The 22,308-nt window shown below is 35.8% G+C and overlaps 1 protein-coding gene across 1 annotated transcript; it reads left to right on the top strand.

The window, feature by feature from the left end:
• The first annotated feature begins 105 nt into the window (after positions 1–105).
• On the top strand, positions 106–14,040 carry LOC129927271 (39S ribosomal protein L38, mitochondrial-like). Its single transcript, XM_056035588.1, has 8 exons — positions 106–347; positions 3,699–3,851; positions 4,346–4,554; positions 6,411–6,529; positions 8,365–8,523; positions 10,728–10,864; positions 12,206–12,293; positions 13,654–14,040. The coding sequence occupies exons 1-8, from the start codon at positions 200–202 to the stop codon at positions 13,868–13,870; spliced, it is 1,230 nt and encodes a 409-aa protein (XP_055891563.1). The 5' UTR covers positions 106–199; the 3' UTR covers positions 13,871–14,040.
• The last annotated feature ends 8,268 nt before the right edge of the window (positions 14,041–22,308 follow it).

Raw genomic sequence — 22,308 nt, 5'->3', positions numbered from 1 at the left:
TCTAGATTTAGTATCTTTTTATATTCAAAAATAAAAGAAATGATCAGAAAGAGTTATTAAAATTGTTATTAGATCGAGATATATACTCTACTTTTGAAAAGAATTTTCATTTCTAAGAAAATGCTATTTGTTTTTATTCCTTTCTTCAATCATTAATTTGGCAACAAATTAAATAAACCTGGTAGAAATATTAGTAAACATGGCGACTTGCATGACACTAAATAGTAGACTGTGTGTACAAACAATTTTGAAAACTAAAAATAATACTCTTTTACCTGTTAGATATAGATGGAAGCCACCAGATCCAGATATTCAAATCTTGCCACCCTTTTCGAAGCGCTTAGCAGGTTATCATAAATTTGCTTTACATTTTTTTAATTTTCACTTTGACTAGTTTGACACGACTTTTTCAAACTCTGTGAGTCTTTGACTTTGAGATTTGAGTTGACTGACACTTTCACTTTCACACTTTTGTCTGTCACTGTCAAACTCACTGTCTTTGTTATTGTTATTTAAGATTTAGATCTAAATATTTTTGATAGATCTAGATGCAGCATTGTTTTTGATGATCATGACTCGTTATTATATTTCTTTAGACATAATTTTTTAAACGTTACATTTTGATTTGCCCCTTCAAAAAAATCATAATCATCCCACTTGCTCCCCCCTGCCCTAAGCCAAGGCCCAAAGCCCCTCATCAGTGTCACTAATCGTCTATAATTCTATATACTTATATAGATATAGTCAACTGTATCTAGTTAGACTTACTCTTATATATTATATTATAATATGGATTATAGGTAATCCTGTAGATTAGCATACTCCGAGTCAGTCTCATGACATTCTTTTGTTGTCAAGACTCAAGACTTGATCAACAACTTAGCTAGATTATTGCCCAGAAGGAGGGGAGATCATTTCAAAAGCTGCCAACTACAAATAAAAATTTCTTTTACAAATGTAGCTAGATCTCGATCTATATTAATTATTATTTTAAAAGAAAACGATTTTTTATGCAGTTTAAAAAAATTACAAAGTATTTGACAATTTGGATTTTGTGCAAGTGAAATGTGTTAACCATGCAAAAAAGAAAGAGGAGTAATATAGTTCTAAATATAGCTTATATTTTTTATGGCTGAATTTTTCACTTGCTAAGTAATTGATCTAGATCTAGCTAGGTATATATTTTTAGGGCTAAATTTCATATGCAGAGTAATTGTTTTAGATCTAGCTAGATATAATATATATTTTTAGGGCTAAATTTTTCATTTTTTATATGCAGAGTAATTGTTTTAGATCTAGATTTATTTCTAGGTTTATTAGATAACAATATAATTACCAATATAATTAATAATTATTTCTTATGTTATTATTTAGGTTTTGTTATGCCACATCCTAGTATTATTCCAAAAAATAAAATATAAACTAGTTTAAAATTACAGCAATCAAATTAATCCAGAAAATGTATGCTGGGAGTGAATAATATAAGATATAGAATGGCTGTAAATGTACGAAATATTAGATTTAATTGAATCCAGAATAATTAAACAATAACAAAATTGAAAAATGAACTTAAAGTTAACCAATAATAATACTTATTTCTACCATCTAAAAGGCCCAATTATAATCTTTAAAATAAACAAAAATGGCTTCTAATCTTATAGGTTACAAACATTACTTAAAAAAGAAGATGTCCTAAGCATTTCATGTTTCAATCTAGTCATGCATGTTAATAATGTCTCATCCATGAATGTTTTGTGTGTGTGTCACTATCGTTTGGTCTATGAAGTTGTCTTGATGTTTTACTATAGAATGTAAAGTCCATTAGTTATATTTCCTACTTTAGCATAAGCAGCCAATACATGATATACTATGTGCATTCCACTAGAAAAGATTTTTTAGAAAGTCTTTCAACACACAACACCTTCAAACACATAGTGGCCTTCTCTCCACTGACCTCTTCTATGGTATTTACAATGAAAGTATTTTGTTTCATCAATCTCAACATTTGTAGCTCCGTTTTCTTCTGTGCTGCATCCATCTAGTGTTCACATTCATCTCTGCAAAAATTGCACCAGTCTATCTCTGAAGGAACATCCGAAACATGTAAAACATTTTACAGGCTGTTTTGGCAAAATGTTTCTTTCATGGATAATGTTAAACTGGGGCATGTCAAAACACCAACAGTAAATCAGCTGTAACAACTGGACAAGTGATGTTTGTTCTTATCTTCAAGATAACTAACTCATACAGACCCATTTCACTAATATCCATGAGAATGAGGAAGAGAGAACCAGGAAGACAACCCCTTCAGAAGGCAAAATTGTCGAACGGATGTTTAACGAGCAACTTGTTGGGTGTTTTTAAAGTACCAGTATCCTGGCGCTAGAGCGGGCCGGCTTTAGGGCAAGCTTGAGCCCGTTAGACCAGGTCACTGTATTCGCGCATGTGTCCAGACAAAATATCGCAGATCGAATATTAGAAATTTATCAATATTTTCCCGTCATTTTGCAGTAAGCACTTCAGATATCCTAGGGCTAAAACTTTGGTGGTGGTGCAGATATGGGTAGTTGTGTGTGTGTAGTCAGCCGACAAAATCGCCCCAGGCCAGCGCTAGACGGGTGTATCAACCAGAATGGTTGAGTGATGATCCGTCAGTTTCTGGAAGACCAGTTTATTTATTAGAAATTATAAAACGCCTACATCAGGTCAGTTGTACTAGCTGTCTGGAGCTACAAGCCAACAATATGAAAAGGGGGAGGGCAGCGAAAAAATGTTTTATTTTCATTGTAGTTATTAATCCATATCTAAATATTTGTAATATTAGATGTTTTGAAAAATTTAAAATATCTTAAGTAAAGTAAGAGACCTCGGTTCATCTTCTAATAAGATTTGTCAAGAGGCGTATGCAAAAAATAGGTCAAAACTTTTTGAAGAGAGCATTTCAAAACGTCTTCGCTAGTGTGATTCTTGTGGAGTTTTGTTTGTCTCTAGATGGTTTAATTTCTTCCGACAATTGCACTTTATTGTACTGACAACTTTGTGTGAAAAAAAGGTCAGCGGCAGAAATGTCTAACTTAAAAAAAGATCACGCCCGTTACAACAAAACAATCATCCATTCAACCACAACCAACAAACCACATCTAACCAGCCAACCATTTAACAAAACAATTATCCATCAAGTCAGCCAACATACCAGCCAACCATCACCATCCATCCAACCAACCACATCCAACATACCAACCAACCATTCAAGAAACCACAACCAACATATCAGCCAACCTACCAACCAGCTAATCATTGTAAACCTCCCATCTATCCAGCCAACCAACAACAACCAACCTGTCAAACAACCACAACCAACATATCAGCCAACCACCCATCCATACAGCCAACCAACAAGAACCAGCTATCCATCCTAACCACAACCAATCATAAAAAATATTTATTCATCAATCCAAACAACCACAACCAACCTGTCAACCTACCACAACCAACCTACCAAACAACCACAATCAACATACCATCCATACAGCCAACAACTTGGGTCTGGCAACTGAATTGCTTTATGTTTAATTAACGAATAGATTTTTTTTAGTATAAAATAGTTTGCTATTTTTAGATAACTAATTAGAGTATTTATTTTTCTTGTTAAGGAAAAGTAAATCTCATTCATGTTGATAATAATTTATTTATTTCAGATTGGAAATCTAGATATCAGTTGCCAGCCAGCCATGGAATCAATATTGGACTTCGCTATGACAACACACAAAAAAGTTCAACAGATAGAACAATGGTTAAGAAATGGATTGAAAAGAGGCAGCCTTTAGAAGCTGCAGCACGCCATGGGGAATGTTTGTATTATTTGAAATATTTGTTTCTTTGTTTAAATTTTCTGCTACATTTTCATTTCAATAAATGAAGAAAAAAAGTCGTAGCACCTTCCAATCTATATATTTCTGTATCTATGGGAGGGCTTATCATTCTAACTCATGAACATTCTTAGTAGTATGTATTAGAAGAGAAGGCTGAGTGGTAAAGCGCTTGGCTTTTGAACCTAGGTCCTGGGTTTGAATCCTGGTGAAGACTGGGATTATTATTTTGGGATATTTGGGCGCCTTTGAGTCCACACAGTTCTCATGGGTACCTGACATTAGTTGAGGAAAAGTAAAGGCAGTTGGTCGTTGTGCTGGCCACATGACACCTTCGTTAACCGTGGGCCACAGAAACTTTTGAAGTAAAGAATGTATGTTAATTTGTATAGTTAGTTGAGGTAGAAGAAGAGTGTGTAAATATAAAACTGCTTTTTCCAGTCATTCATTTGAAAGACTTTTGTTGATCTCCTCAGTACACGTTGACCTTGATCAAGTGCGAGATGAATGGTACAGAGAGAGGATGCCAGAACATGTGAAAACTATTTCAGAGCACTACGGTATATTCCGAGACTTGTTTGATGGGGCTCACTTCCTCCCTGTCATACCTCTGCATATATCCTATGATTATAATGAAGAGTATGTCACCCCTGTCAGATTTGGAAATATTATACCAGCCTGTGATGTAAGTCAACTTTTATGATTTTAGTTGCTTTTTTTTTAACATAAGGTAGACATGCAACATTATTTAAAAGGAATTTTCACTTTTGAAGATGGAATCAGCATTTCCAAGCTTTGCCTGGAGTGACAGATGACCAGTTCCACGTGCTGAAAATAAATGTCCATTATATTGAAGAATCTTTTTGACTAAAATTTAATAATTTAATTGGCTAAGTATGTATATTTTGGGGACGCTGTGGCTGAGTGGTTAAGCGCTTGCTTTTCAAGGGTCCCGGGTTCTTATTCTTGTGAAAACTGGGAATTTGAATTTCAGGATTTTTAGGGCGCCCTGAGTCCACCCAACTCTTGTGGGTACCTGACTTTAGTTAGTGAAAGTAAATGTGGTTGGTCATTGTTTGTAAAAATGTCTTACATGTTTCAGTTGATCCTTCAGAGTTGAAGATAGTTTACTTCCTAGTCCAACCCTCCCACAGGACATCAGGGGATGGGAGTGGGCAGGGTTGCAACCCATGACCATCAATAAGTCCTAACAACAGTCCAGCGCGCAAACCTGTGACCAGGCAGCCATCCACATGACACCCTGCTCATTAACTGTTGGTCAAAGAAACAGATGGCCTTTACATCATCTGCCCTATAGGCCGCATGGTCTGAAAGGGGAATTTTTTTTTATGTATATATTTTAATTAAATGGAATGAGAGATGCTGAAGATAGGGTAGTTTCTGAGAAAAAAAAGTTAACAATGAAATAGTGAGACTTTCAAGAAGTGTGACTATAGTCATTGGTTTTCATCAAGTAAATAGGGTGGAGTGCATGATGATGTGATAACAAACAATATTCACCAGAACCAAATAAATGTAAGCTTTTCAGCATTGTTTGAATTATGTTTTTCAGGAGGGTATATATATTTGTTTTAATTTTTGACAAGAGGTGTAGTTACACAGATAAAATATTATATAAATACAAAGCCTTTAACATGGAAAGCAGAAGTGGCCTTTTTTTTTCTAACTTAAGAAAAATAGGATGCCCTCCAAAACTACCAAAGTTCATTAAGTGTTTTCATTTGGGAACAGTATGTACTGTGAAATGTAATGGAGCCCAGTCAGCACCTTTTGAGGTCAGCAGCGGTGTCTAGCAGGGATGTGTAATCACACTTACGCAGTTTGGCATTTTTTTCCCTGCCTACTACATTATGCTGACAGCGACATCATCAAAGGTGCTGCTTATTCAGATTAAATCTGAAACATTATTAGGTTATTAGGATCTATATGGTTTGATTTACTGGAGTTGACTGTATTTAATAATACTTTTAAAAAAATGGTAACATGAAATAAATAAAAAATTTTCTTTCCTATAGAAAAATTACGTATAAAAAAAAAGAGTTGGAAAACTATTAAAAAGATAGCATTATTAAAATTAATGAACACGTTTATGACTTAATGTTGTTGTTTTTTTAATTTATATATTATATATTTCTGTAATAATATTTTAATAATAATAATAAGGCTTGTCTTAGAGGAATGCAGTTTTTCCCTTGACTACGCAGCTCTAGCTGTGACATACATATTTTTCCACATCTAGCTTAGGCATAATCATTGGTTGATTTATATTTTCTTTTTGCCGTTTATGTCTGTCCTCTGCAGCAGATTTTCTTTTGTAATACTTCTATAGTTATATACAAACTATCTAAAATTTGAATCAATTTTATTAATATTATTGTCACTCTTAATTGCTACTATTGTAAATAAAATCTTTATTCATTATATAATTGCAATTATTAATAACTTTTACAAAATGAACATTTGTATTTATATCATGCTCAACATATTGTAAAAGATTTTTTTTTTCTTTCCTAAATTCAGGCTTCGTCCAAGCCAGTTGTGAATTTTGAATCATCAGATGATAGTTTGTGGAGTTTAATTATGACAAGTCCAGATGGTAATCTTGAGGATAGCAGCAAAGAAATACTGCATTGGTTTATGTGAGAATCAAGCCTAATAGTTGCTTTTTAATTGATATACCTAGTTCATATAACAACATCTACATAGTGAAATCAAATACTGCTCAATTTCTTAACCATTTCACAATTAGAGTCCTCTACAATCACCGATTTAGAGTTGTTTTGTTTGCACATGCGCTGCTAGATTTTAAACCATACCTTATACTATACCTTTACATTTCTGACCTAAGTCAGCGATAGTGAAGCTATTTTTAGAGTGGATTTTTATCTTTTTTTTTTTTTTAATTAGGTGTTTTTATTTTTGATAGCCTACAAAAATGGAACATGTTTAGGCTAATCTGTAGGCTTTAATTGAATATGATTTTAGTGGGAATATTAATGTTTCAGCTGTAGAATAAGGAAATAATGGTTAGGGTAAGTGACTTAGAGTCATTTGAGACCAGTGGTGTAGCACCAGAGAATGCAGACCACATAATCCAAAACTGCTCTCTGTACCAAGAGGCCCGTATAAGACATTGGCCCCAAATCACCCCAATAGAAAGGAAACTATATGGAGAGCTCCCTGATTTGGAAACCACTGCGCAGTTCATCTCATGTATTGGTCTACTCATCTGAACACTCCAACATAACAATGAGAACGAAAAATAAGAAGAAGAATTTGAGACCAATAGTAGGGATAGTGAAGAAAAAATTGAGCTAGATCCAGCATTGATTATGTTAGGTCTAGTCAAACTGGTCATTAGAATGCCACTAAATCTGACATGATATTTTATGGAGCTATTTATGACTTTAAACATTATGTTAATCCCAAGGTCTAGTCTCCTCTCATTAAAGGAAGAGTGTTTTGTTTTTTCTTTTTTTTTTTTTGTGAATTTAGTAAAACAAAAGCAATTTTTTTTAAATAACTGATACAGAGTTAAACCCCTTCTCTCAGGGATGGGTGATAGTTTCTGACAACACTGTCATCATGGCTTCACATAACATCAAACAACGCTATGGCACCCCTGTAATAATGCAGTGGGTACCGAGTCACATAGGTGTGACTGGCAACACAATCGCAGACTCTTTGGCCCACCAGGGAGGGCAAATTCCACCCACTGATCAGGCTGTAAGCTTTCATCAAGCCCTGGCTATAATACAAAAAACAGAAATGGAAAAGTGGTTTGAGTGCTGGGACAAGTCCCAAAAAGCCCGTGGAGTCTGGGAGCGCATGAAGCGCCCTGACCGCACTTCCCCGTGGTGGAGGCTGTCCAGGCCTGAGCAAGCTATTATAGCACAGTGCAGGACAGGCCACTGTCCTGTTGGCTCATATTTCTCGCGGCTATGGCCAAATTTCGATTCACGGTGCCCTCGCTGCGGGGAAGAAGAGGAAACCGTGCCTCATATTCTGTTTGACTGCCCCAGACTTGCTGATCTCCGTCTCGACAGGTCTGGGAAACCCAAAATTCTCGACCTGTATGGCGACATTCATGCACTACGCAAGACAGCAGGGTTTCTGTCCAGGGCTTTTGCAAGAGAGGATTTGAGCCTCTCAAGCCCTCACTCTAATGGAGTTTGATGATGATGATGATGATGAGTCTCCTCTCATTAAAGGAAGAGTGTTTTTTTTTTTTTTTTTTTTTTGTGAATTTAGTAAAACAAAAACAATTTTTTTTAAATAACTGATACAGAGTTAAACCCCTTCTCTCAGGGATGGGTGATAGTTTCTGACAACTGCTTTAGGGCTATATGGTTAATCGTTAGACTTGAAAGCCTTTTTTTTTTTTATTATTGCATATAGTTCATATAATAATAATTTTAATGCCCAGAAGATGTATTTTTTGTAATTTATTTATTTTTTTTGTTTCTTTTTCCAGAGGAAATATACCTGGTAGTCTGGTTGACAAGGGGGAAACAGTGTGCAATTATCTTCAGCCGTTCCCACCTAAAGGCGTTGGGTTCCTGAGATATGTGTTTATCTTGTTCAAACAGAAAAAAAAGATTGATTTTAAAGATGTTCAAAGACCTGAAAATTGGTATGAATTGTTGTTTTTAAATAGTACACCAAACTGTGATTTATTTTTGTATTACTTTTATTTTCACGTAACATCACACACATTGTAACAAAAGTTTAAAATCAACTTATGGGTAGACAACTGAAGCCTTACTGGAAATAGTTAAAATATCTATAAGGGGACAATACAAAACCAGTTGCAGAATAACAATCTGCATTATAATGGTTCATATGCTTGCTTAATACACAGCAGAATGAATTAGCTGGTTATTGTTGTGGTTGATCCAGACAGATCAAATATAATAATAGAAAGCATCTTCTTTTTTTTTTCCTATTAGCTTTATAAAAAATTATAGTTATAAAATGTGTGTTGCTCGTGTATAAAGAGGATGTATATTGTTTTACAATACAGTCAGTGTTCTGTGTTTCCAAATGTACAGCATTGGCTGTGAATTTATTGTTATTATAGCAGACCTGCCTACCGTTACGCAAAATGCGTATTCGTTACGCAAAATCTCCCAAAAATGACCGTCAGTACGCAAATACGCATTTAACCCGTCGCGTTACGCATTTCTTATCCTTTTTTTCCCCCCCTCTCTAGACTAGCTTACAAGTGGTCACGGAGGTCACGCTAAGCCGTCCTGTTGGGGGGGGGGGGGACAGAAAAGTTGGGGGAACACATTGTGTCCAGATCTATACGTTGATTGGTTCTTAAAAGCAATTAGAATTAGTCTAGAAATGAAGAACGCGAGATTGAGGGAGTGGCGGGTTGGTACCAGGTTGGTACCGTCAGTTAGCTGATACACCAACGTGACTTTTTTTTTTTTTTTTTTTTTTGTAAGTTGAAAAGTTCATTAGTAGAAATTAATTATGTTGAATCCCTGATTCCCGTATTCATTTGTATAGAAAAAAATATCGAAGTGCTATCGATTCAAAACACATTGAGTGACATTGTAGATATCTAGTCTAGATCTGGATTCTAGAATCTAGATAACTTGTAATACAGGAATAGATCTAACTAGTCATTACCGTATCATGATTACGTTATCATTATGTCATGATTCTCTACATTACTCTACAATCTAGATCCAATTTAGTTGTAGTATGATTTAGATTGACTAGAATAGGTCTAGATCTAGATCGATAACATCTACTACCATCTAGTCTAGATCTAGACTAGATTCTCAGTCTTAGTATAGAATAATAGATCAAGGATGAAAGTAGGCCCACGAAAGTTTGGAGTAGACCTACGTTTGTAGCGGATCGTGACCTCCGTGACCCGAGCAGATCCACGGCATCGGTAACACTCTTGAGCACAGATCTAGAGTAGATTATATTCATTATATAGACTATAGATCCAGATCTAGTCTAGATATCATCTCTATTGTCCGACAATTGTCGTATTGATCTAGATTTAGATTGTAGATCTAATCATGACATCGCGATCTAATATTATATATATATATATATATATATATATATATATGACAAAATAGTGGATCGCGTAAGTGTTACGCATTCTGGTGCCAAAATACGCATTTTGACCATCAGCGTTACGCATTTGGACTTTTTTTGGTAGGCAGGTCTGTTATAAGGAGTTACTTATTTAGAGCCTGAGTTGCCAAGTTCTTTGAGTTGGTTGTGTTATGTTGTGCAGTTATTTAGAGGCCTGATTGTCAAGTTCTTTTAGTTGGTTGTGTTGTGCAGTGTAAGCAGAGAGCCTGGTAAGACATTTGTCACTGTGTGTTTAATAAAAATAATGTGACCACTCCTGGCGGCACAGACAACATCAAGCCAATATGAAAATTCATCCTATACGCGCTTTAGGATGTCCCCACTCTCTGTGTTGATTGCAGCTGTTATTCAATCTTTTCATGTCATTGATATTTACTGGCTAAGCTGGAGCAAAAACTTTGTTGTTAACATACCTCCACAGGAAAAAGTCACACACTGTGAGGTCAGGTGACAAGGTCTTTAGCACTTCTTCTTTGTTTGAACCCTGTGATGCCAATGTGGCAGTGCCCCATCTTGTTAAAAAAAAAAGTCAGTTGAATCTGTTAGCAGTGGAGTGAACAACCAGTTTTGGAGCATTTAGAGATATGCTGTTTTGCTTGTCCTGATGACACATTCTTTTTTAATCATCCATTTTATGTTTTGTTATTTGTTCTTGTTTTTTTTTTTTAAAGTTCATTCTTTTGCTCAAACAATGTTTTGTTTTTCTTTCAGCTTATCTTTAAAAGCAAGGTCATTTAGCACTTTAGAGTTTTACAGAAGCCACCAGGAGGACATGACGCCTGCTAGCTTGTTGTTTTTCCAGAGTGAATGGGACAAGTCTATCACCTCAGTTTTTCATCATTTGTTAGGTCAGTAAGCTTCCAAGGTTCAGCTGAGTTGGCATGCGTCTTTGCTCTCTGTGTTTGTCTTTTGAATAGGGTACATTAAAAAGTACATGATAAGATGACTGTTTCGCTAGTAGTTTTAAAACTTTTAATAAATTATCATGAACAAGTACAATCTTATCTTATAAGTTACAGATGGTCCTTCAAAAAAAAAAGATGCTCATTTTCAACTCTTCTTGTTATTATTATAGCTTTTATATAGCGCTACTTTCATGCTTATAGCATGCTCAGAGCGCTTTGGTCCAATCTCATTTATGGACCAGTGGCGGGGAGGGGGTATCTAGGAGTTGGTTTTCCATGCTGCCTTTTGTCGCTAGTAAACACAACTCTGTCCGAGTCGGGTGTCAAACCTGGAGCCCCCTTCTAGGTAGCCAAGCCAAGTTCAAGTGCACTTAGCCTCTCGACCACGCTTCCCACTAGATATATATATAATATTACTGTAGTGTTTTAGTCTTCCAAAAATATTTAAAAAATCAACATTTTATGCAAGTATTGTTTTTTTTTTTTTTTTAGTGCTACAATAGCTAGCACTTTGGTTGCAATAAATATTTAATGCAACTGTGTAACAACCAAGACCTGAAAGGGTTCTTGCACCTTGGCCCTTGACTTATTGAAAGATAACAATTCTTTACTTTTAAGAGGCGTAAGAGTGTTGGGTGTCATGACACAGTTACTTGTAAAAAGTTGCTACTGAATTGAATGTAAGCTCACAATTATTTTAAAAGGCAGTACATCAAATTGAATGTCATTTTTCTACATGTTCTGATACACATTTTTTACTTTGTCCCTCAATCTTCTAGTTTCTATAAGTTGGAGGGGGTGGGGGAACCCGCATCATATTCTTGAACCTGTGCCCGTGAGTACATTACAATGCTGCTGGGTCTGTGTTGATATCTCAAAGTGTAGCCTACATTGCTACAATCAGTTTGAAAGCTCTATGTGCAGCTGTGTAGCTCATGATTGTATGTAGTGCTAGCAAATGGTTGTCTCATAACTTTTGTTATAGTTCTAATTCTTTGTGACAGAAAGATGCTTGTACTTGGTGACCTGTAGGAATGGACAAATGTTGATTGGCTGGACTGAAGTTGATAAGCATGATTTGTGAAAGTGTCTGGGTTTTTGAATATTTCAGTGAGTTATGATTTATGAACATGTATGTATCGAGACTTGTAAATAATGAAGTAAGTGGCTGGTAAGTTGTTTGATGAGTGACTGAGTTTCTTCAGAGTTGCTGTGCGGCGTATGGTACAGAACATTCTGACATACATATGGTGGACCATTTATTTTTTGTCTTCTACTGATCAGATATGAAAGAGCCAAGATTTGAATTTCTCCATCCACCCGAGTACTATCCTCTTCAGGAGGACTTTCCTCACAGACGGCCTTTCAATGTGTAAGTCTATAGTTTTTTGTTATGAATCTGTACAGATAAAGTATTAGTAATTGAGAATTAATATAAAACTCCATTTTCATAGTTGAAATAGATGCATCATGCATTTTGTTTAAACATATGTATATTAACTATTTTTACCATTTTTTAGATCGCTTTTGTATAGCGTATCTTTCATGCTTATAACATGCTCAGTGCACTATGGACCAGTGAGGTTAAAGGGTATCTGGGAGAAGGTTTCTGTGCTACCTTAACGCTCAGCAAACACATCTCAAATTCGAGCTCCCTTGATAGATAGTGTTATTGGTGTGTACCTCTTAGCCACACATCATGCTTTTTAATGTTGTTGAAGATGAATTTGCTATCTAAAGATGATTTTTTTGAAAAAAAAAGCTGTGTAAATCTCATCAACAATTCTATGATTATGATATAAGGAACCAGGGCCGTATTTAAGTATCTGGAGGCCCCTGGGGAAAGAGTTTTGTGGAAGCCTCTGGGGCAAGAGTTTTGTGGAGGGCCCCTACAATTTTTCGAAAGCTTTAAAAAAGATCTACTTAGAAATGAAAATATTTATATCTGAAAGCATGCTATAATTTAGAACAAAGAAAGAGTTCTTGTCAATTAAATCTCACTTTCTATTAAAAAAAAAAGAGCTTGTGGAGAGTAAGGCCCTTTGTTGACACACTGTTGTAAATCCAATGGTGTATTTACTTATTCCAAGCATGCTACAAGCGTACACTTCTTAATCATGACATTTTTGCTAGCCCTAAAAATGTTAGAAAAAAGTTTCGGGTCTATCGAAATTTGGATATATTTTTATATATTTTGCGGGGGCCATAGCCCCCCCCCTCCCTTTTCACCTCCCCTCCCTAAAATCTGGTCATGTAAAGAACAAAGCTGTATACATGCATTAAAAGAAAGATGGATAGGCTTAAGATAACACTTTGTTGGCACATGTGAACGTCCATCATCAATAGCATGAACTGCCAATAAAATCTTGTTTTAAAAAAATGAGTTAAAGTTTGAATGTACTTTTTATTTTAAACAATAGTGCGTGTGATCAGTAAACATAAGTAGCATTTGCACCCAAAAACACATAAATACTTGTTATATAAATTATTTATTACAGTACTTTTGAATTAATTAAACTCTGTATAAAAATTTAAAAAAAATATAAAAATTTTCCTTTCTGAAATTATGTAGGCTACCAACCTATTTCAGTTTATATTGTGTAAGTCTTGTTTGAAAACATAGTTTTCCTATCGGATTTCAAAACAGAATGGTTGAGTTTCAGAAAACCAAACGTAGTCGTTGCTCCTATTGTTCATTTTGTTCTCACTGCTCATTTCAATGAATCTTTCAGATACTTAGATAATTATCGGCACATCAAGGACATACAGGAGGAGGTTCTGAAGGTCAAGCTGAAGGATGTTGATCCTCTGAAGCCCCCAGCACCTCGACCCAAGTACCCCAACACAGTTGTCCTCCCCCCATCAGTCCCCACTTGGCTGAAGTGTAAGATACAGGAGATGAAGCTCGGCAAGAAGCAGTGGGCTAAGTTGACAGACAACAAAGACTGATTCGCCCAGATTGTTTATTGTAGTTCTTCACTCCGCACATTTCTTTTTTATTCTAGAAATTTTCATTATTTTTTGTGTGTGTACTTTAATCCAAGGTATTCTTTCACTGTCTTGAACTTGAGAAGTATGCAATTATTTTAACATGGGGGTGGGGGGGGGGGGGGGGATCAGTTCAATATTTTTGTAATGTATAGTAACATTGAATAAAAAAATTGTCAATCATTTTTAAATGTGTGAATGTTTCTGTTTATTTCTTTTAAACTTTGTCTGATGGACATAAAGATAGAAACAATCCATTTTGTTTCTACCGGGGAGTCAGCTTAACATGACAAGATTTTGTTTTGTTACTATTTTACACAAGAAATGTATTAAAATAATAAGTAAACATTCAATTGAAAAATTATTCTTCATATCACCAACACCTACTATACAGGCTTTCTACTTTGGTAGAGTATGGGTATCCAAAACATAAATCCAAGGGCAGTAATTGCCCTCAGCAAGTGGCTCTATTGTATATTACCTAGTTCTTCCCCCATGATTAGTAAAGTGTTATAGCTCTTCACTGATCTTGTAGTTCTAGAGAATGCTTCTCATCCTAAACAATAAAGAAAAATTGAACATCCCTAGTGGTCAGCAGCTTTGGTAAGCAATTAAGTATACAAAAAATATTTTGAGCAAGGCAAATTTGAGAAGGAATGGACCTCATTCACCAATCGTAAACAGCATTTAGCCACGCGGTTGTCTATCTCTTCTATACAATTTACGCAATCCATAAAGGATGTCACGTGATACGTTTTTTCCATTGCACGTTGCTAAATGTTGTTTGTTTACGATTGGTGAATGAGGTCCATTACATACAGCATTTTTGGGGGATTTTTTTTCCCGTGTCAAATGGTAACTACAAACTACCGTAACAAAAGTTCTATCTTCCATCATACAAGATATACATTTAAGATATGATTATAGGCTGTGGACTACTCACATCCTAGACAGGAGGTTGTATAAGTCATATGCGCGATTAGGACCATAGAGCTTTTTTTTTTCTTTCTCATTTCTATTGCACATAACAGGGTTCGTAGCGCTCCTAAAAACTCCTAAAATCTCCTAAAAAATGAAAAGTATCCTAAAATTCTCCTAAAAAATGCCGAAAGTCTCCTAAAATTTTGTCCACTCTCCTAAAATTTTTACCCAATATTTTTTTAAAAATATAATTTTGCTTATTTCTTGCTAAAAATGTGAGGGGAAAAACAACAGCGTAACTAGGCCTTCTGATCGCATGACCTTACGGGCTGGCTGTGTTAATGAGCTGACCAGTGACGCGTCTACACCGCCTTTCACCCACTTGTGAAGCGCGACCTCGTGATTGAAGATGGCCTTGGCTCAAGCAAGCATTTCACCTAGCAGTATTTTTCTGAAGTCATTTATTGTTACCACTAAAGACGCGCTAGATCTAGTCTGTAGTGACTATTAGAGCAACTACAAGACTAATTTGTAGGCTACACTCCTCCGGGCCCTCCCTCACCTAAAATCTTCTTGTTGTAAGTGTAAGACTAAGAATGATTTCGCGTGGAAAGTCCGTAAATCTTCTAGATCTAGCTAGTATCTAGTAACTGTAATAGTATCTAGATTTAGATTTAGATCTAATTTAGATCTATTGAAGATAATTCGCACCTAACCTGAAAACTCCGTGAATTTTTGTCAATTTAATGATCTCGATACATCTAATTTCTAGATTACTCTAGAAATACGCTAGATTCTAGATTTATGCTAAATCACTTTGAGTCTAGTGAAGATAATTAGCACAAAGAAGTGAAAAGCCCGCAAATTTAGACTCTAGATCTACGGTATATCCAGTGAAGATAATTCGCATACTGCCGCGAAAAGTCCGCAAATTTTAGTGACTTAGATCTAGACTCTAGATCTACTGTATATTCAGTGAAGATAATTCGCACACAGCCGCGAAAAGTCCGCGAATTTTAGTGACTTATGTCTAGTCTTTACTCTAAATCACTAGAATCTAGTGAAGATAATTCTTACACAGCCGTGAAAAGTCCGCAAAATTTAGTGACTTAGAGTTAAAGTCCGCGAATTTTATCGAATTAGCTTTATAGTCTAGATCTTCTGTAAATTTAGTGAAGATAATATTCACACAGCAGTGAAAAGTCCACGAATTTTCGTGACTTTGATCTAGAGTCTAGATTTACGCTAAATCACTAGAATATATATAGTGAAGATATTTCTCTCACATCCCTGAAAAGTCCGCGAATTTTAGTGACTTACATCAAGAGTCTAGATCTACTGTAAATTCAGTGACGACAATTCTCTCACAGCCGTGAAAAGTCCGCGAATTTTAGCGACTTAGATCAAGAGTCTAGATCTACTGTAGATTTAACGAAAATATTTCTCACACAGCTGTGAAAAGTCCGTAAATATCATTTCACTCGTAAAAAGCCAGGGAAACTATATGGTTGAAAATGATTCTGCTAGGAAAAAAAACGCGAATAGGTCTAAATCCCCCCCCCCCCAATCCAAAAGCCATTTTTTAGTAAGCAAATGTCAACTAAACATTCAAATAGGCCAATATTGCCCTATATATTACTGGCTCTGTTTATGAAAAGGATTTAAGTTAACTAATAGAAGAATAAAACATTACCTCAAATGCACACCATGACTCTAGTATCTATAAGATACACATAGGAACTAAAAATGTACATTTCCATCACAGAGAATATATATCATGAATAAGGCACATCTAAGAATGTTTCTTATTTTTAAAAAAATTGGAAAAGTAACCATTTGTAATGTTTTTAAATAAATCTTTGAAAAAAAAAAGGTTCTTTGAGGTTTTGGGATGACAGTCAAGTTGTTACTAGATAACTTTCATTACATTTTCTGTGGTCATACCACAGCTGATAACATTGTTTCTGTGGCATATTGGCAAGATATTTATTATTTTAAAAATCAAATAACAATAATTGATTTGATAAATGCTTAGTTTTGTGTATGTTTTACTATGTATCACACAAACGGATAGGAAACACACACACACACATACATTTCATCCTTAAAAAACCTCATAAAATCTCCTAAAATTTCGTCATGGAAAAGTGCTACTAACCCTGACATAAGCAATTAAAACAGGCAAGATTGAGAAACAGTCGGTGACTAGAAAAAAAAAAGACTACTCTCGAACTGACGCACACGAAACAAATCCAAACTTGATCAGTGCGGAACACACTTTTTAATTATTTCACACATTTAATGACGTCATAATGTTTCCGTACATAAATCTCGCTGACAAATTCAATACAGCAGACGATCTTTCTCACGCACGCATACAGATAAAACAAACAATACAGTCGAGAATGATTAAAACCACGCGCTAAGATAACAAACAAAGTTCTCTATATGCACTGAAGATTTGCAAAACTTTTTTTTTTTTTTCTAAAAGCATTGGCGTAAAGCTTCCGTCTGTCTCTCCCTTTGATTCTGGTTAACACAAGGGTCCATTTCAAAATGTCTCGGAGATTAACCCAATCACCCGTGACGCCTACTGTGCCATGGTCCACAAAGAAGGGAACAATTGAGTTCCATATTTTCACCTAGTCACCATTTCGTGTCATTTGCACTTGCTCGAATGGCTCTCAACATGAGCTCAACTCTTACCCCGGAATAGAGGGTAGGACTTAGGAATGTTGATGGTGCAAAGTGCATTGAAGTAACGATAATTATAATGAATAAGAACTTGTATTTATTGGTGTAAATAACTCTTTAATTTACGTATATAACAAGACGATAGGATACCGATTCACAGTTATCTAAATAAACATATAATAAAAGAAACAATAATACCTAACTAACCCTAACCCAATAAATTACTCCGAAAGACACAGAGATGAGGGACATTTCTTATTCTGTATGCTAGGACGAATTCATACAAGTGATCATTCTTCTCTAGCGCAATTAGAGCATGGAATGTGTTGCCTGAATCACTATGGAAAACAATGACTTGGAAGAGTTTAAGTCTTTAAGATGCGCGCAGGGCGTAATTATCTTATCTTTCGAAGGAGTATCTGTAATTTTTAAGATAATGAAGTTTCATAAGTACAGTTTATGTGAAGAATAATATATACAAAATAGAACCTATATCCAGGTGAACTATAATCCGATTTAAAATCTTGATACACTTTACAAATGTTTAACTGACCTTCATATCTCTATAGGGCTATATTTAGATATAGCTACTCCTACGTGGTCGAAGATGAGCACATTTCTCATTCCCTGTGAACTCAAAGAAGGCTAAAAAGGCCTATCTTCACTTTAAAAAGCCGGCCACGTACAACTCATGCGTTGGTAAGTTGGGTCTACTGCAGATTAGCCACTTTTGCTCTATCTTTTGTTAGCTCTGCGTATCTTGAGACTACGACATTTACCGCTTCACGCCATGAGGAACAATCGAGAGCTAGTATTTCTTAGCCGTCAATGTCAATCTCGCACTCATTAGGGTTGCTTTTAAGCATGTCTTTGTAACGCTTGTGAGGGGGCACTTTTCTGCACACAGCTCCCAATAAAGAATTTTTTTGGGACGCCATTTTCAGGAATATGGATTACACGTCCCGCCCATGGATCAAATATGCTTATTAAAATTACAATTTACGCTTTTGATGTAAAGTAGGCCTATCTCTCATATTTAACTCATTCAAGCCCTCAGTAACATGGAGTTTAATGATAATGATATTCTAATAACTCTATGTCATTGATCTGACTTCTATAACTATTGCCTTTCTTCAATTATCTCGCTAGAACACATTCCACACAATACAACCAATAGGCCTACAACGTATTCTTAATTATACCTTACAAAATAATTTGTAGAAAAGGCCTATGGTTACAATTTGTTCACAAAGAATTGGTAAGTGAGATTAGCCTTTGAGAATATTTTTTTTTATTTGTTCATTTTAAGGGTACCGGTACTTAGGGAAACAGCTTGAGAAGCGTTTTGATCTATAGACAGTAAAGACTGGTAAAAATATCTGATATCAAAGAGCTTAAAGTAGTACAACAAACAGACTTTCTTTAAATATAGACAGATGAACGTATTCAGAGGTTATTTTTATCCCAGGCGACGTCCTAGATTAAATTAAAAAAAAAAAAGCCTTGTAATCATATTTTTTTTCTTATGAATGGAATCATAGGTAGGTCATGACGTAGCTTGTCTCCAGTAGCGTTGACGAAGACCGCAGCACATGGGCCTACATTTGAGATCTTAGATAAAAGCTATAGAACTTGAAGCACAGACAATATAGATAGCTTATGAGACCTCCCCCAGAGAAGACAAAGACTTGATTTGCGTCATTTGTGTCAAAATGAGTAGGTCAAAGTCTGGTCCCTAGAGTTCACATAGAATAATCCACCAAATCTTGGAACTCAACCAAACAACGTAGGCTATATTATGTCTCAAAAGTAGGCTCTACGCTAATACCTTGACCAATGGATAATGTATAGCCTACGGCACGCTATGCAGTAAAACACAGTTACAGCCATTTGCTTTTTTTATTTTTTTCCAAGGAGAGAATGGTGCATGCTATGTCGCTACATTCAGCTGACCGCAGTGCTGTTGACGCTCGTTGACTTGTAGAACCAAACTGCTGGTAGACTACTAAACCGCTGTAGGCGTAACCTGTAGCACCAAACTGCTGGTAGACTATTAAACCGCTGTACGCGTAACCTGTAGCACCAAACTGCTGGTAGACTACTAAACCGCTGTAGGCGTAACCTGTAGCACCAAACTGCTAGTAGACTACTAAACCGCTGTAGGCGTAACCTGTAGCACCAAACTGCTGGTAGACTACTAAACCGCTGTAGGCGTAACTTGTAGCACCAAACTGCTGGTAGACTACTAAACCGCTGTAGGGGTAACTTGTAGCACCAAACTGCTGGTAGACTACTAAACCGCTGTAGGGGTAACTTGTAGCACCAAACTGCTGGTAGACTACTAAACCGCTGTAGGGGTAACTTGTAGCACCAAACTGCTGGTAGACTACTAAACCGCTGTAGGCGTAACTTGTAGCACCAAACTGCTGGTAGACTACTAAACCGCTGTAGGCGTAACTTGCAGCACCAGACTACTAAACCGCTGTAGGCGTAATATATCTTAACTTATATACTTGAAATGACTTGAATAGCTTTTTTTGTGAACAATACTAAATATAACTTTTATTATGATATAGACACGTTCAAGTTGATGTGAGATAAAATAAATATACTAGACTAGACTTGAGTAATAATATTTTTTAACAAAATCTAACTCAGTCTAGGGTTCTGGAGCCGTCTGTCTAGGGCAAAAGACGACACTGCCACCTATCTGGCATCCTTCACAACCAGTTGCTACCGTCACCATAGAAACACACACACACACACACACCATAACACGCAGCTTTCCCTTTATTAATTTTTTAAAATGCGAAATGAAGGCAAGTCAAAAATAATTTTAATGACCTCTTCTCCAACCGCCCCCCTACCCCAGATAAAAAAAAATAAAGCATGATATTTGCCATGCGACAATTACAAGAAAATTGCAGGGAGCAGAACCTGGACAAATAAGCTCCCTTTGTGAAACAAAGGCTTTTTTCTTTGACACTGTTAGTCGCGATCATGGTCTATGGAAGATTTTGTCCTAGCTCTTTGTGGAAACACAAACTGAAAATCGCCCCCCCCCCTCCCGAAGTGGTCCACCCAGGCAGGTAAAAAGGCAGGTTTCAATATTATCAGAATGAAATTCTATCAAAGACAAATGACAGAGAAGAGTGGAGAAAAAAGGTTAACAGATCTTGTGTGGTGCCCCAGCAGACCAAAGGATAGGTGAAAGAAAATGTGAAGTTAAATGTGAACCTGGCCTAACTGATGTCTTTTAATGAATATGTAATTGATCTAATTGTTTTTAAAAGGAACAATCTCTTAAGGAAGAAACATTCTCGTAAATTTTTGTTTGTATTTCATAACAATAATGCAGCACTGCAGGTCACGCGATAATATGAACAACTACTTATTAATTGTTGTTTTAAATTGTCCAACTTATATGCATACTAAATAGATTTTTTCTCTTTAAAAAATAGTAAACTTGTGTGTGTGTTTAAATATAGTAAATAATATAACAGAACTTACATAAAAAAAAAAATTTGACAAAAAAATTGCGTTTGCATAAATGTGTTGAAGATATTTTATAATGACTAAATGCATGACGCGTAGGACGTAATCATCTTCTTTTTTGAAGTAACGTCTGTATTATATAAGATAAGAAGATATAGAACCCTGATAAAGAGCCTCCTGTTTGTTACTATTAATAGTTGTAAAAGTGGTGTATTTTTATTACAAAACTGCTTGCATAAGTGATTTTAAAAAATTAGATTTTTCGCTTTCAGGAAAGAAAAACGTAGCCGTTGCATCAGAACTTTGAAAGGTCTAAAATATTATGATGTCTGATTTTCATTTTCTCTTCTAGTTTACGAGATCTAAACGGGACGGACGGACAGACATTGCACACAAAACTAATACCGTCTTTTCCCCTTCCGGGGGCCGCTAAAAAAACGCTTGACACCGGGGGTTGTCCCCGGACCTCGCTGATGAAGCTGATGAAGCTAGAAGCATTTTGTATATGTGCGTATGTGTGGGTCTGTAAATATATATAAAGGGGGAAAATGTATCCCCACTTTATCCCCCTCCCCACCCCGAAAAAATTCTGGCTACGTTATTGACTTAAATAGCATATTATCCATCAATCGAAGTATTTATTGTTACTTGGGGTCGTCTCGCGTGCTTTACACAGCTTTCTTACATCATTCTATAAAACTAACATTAAATTAATGCTCTCTCTTTCTCTCTCGCTCTCTCTCTACAACTTACAATAAATACTCCATTTAACATAGGAAATACGCACACACACACACACACACTCCATAACACATACAGTTGAATATGCAGCCTATGAGTTGTCAACATGTTTCAATTATAATATTTTAAGACTTGTTTTTAAAGCTTTTTTTTTATCTTGCTCTGTAAAGATATACCTTATTTTCTGTTCTCCTTTGGCCTAGCATTATCTAATAACCTAATACCATCTTTTGTAAACAACTATTTTAATGGAGAAAGATGCTAACTACAAATCTGTTTAGTAAATACAAGTAAAGTTTCCCTTTGAGACCTTGTGATCCATAGGGCAGACGATGTAAAGGTCACCTGTCTCTGGTCCTCAGGTACCCATCAGAACTGAATGAACTTAGATGCGCCCTAAAGATCCCAAAATTAAAAATCCCAAGTCTTCACCAGGATTTGAACTCGGTACCCCCAGTTCAGAAACTAAGCGCTTTATCACTCAGCCACCAGGTCTCCATTTAGTAAATAATATCCATAAAAATGTATCCATAAAAAAGAATTTATAT

This window comes from Biomphalaria glabrata, chromosome 7, assembly GCF_947242115.1.
Source record: "Biomphalaria glabrata chromosome 7, xgBioGlab47.1, whole genome shotgun sequence".
NCBI classification, from domain to species: Eukaryota; Metazoa; Mollusca; class Gastropoda; family Planorbidae; genus Biomphalaria; species Biomphalaria glabrata.
This window is presented reverse-complemented; position numbering and strand designations above follow the sequence as displayed.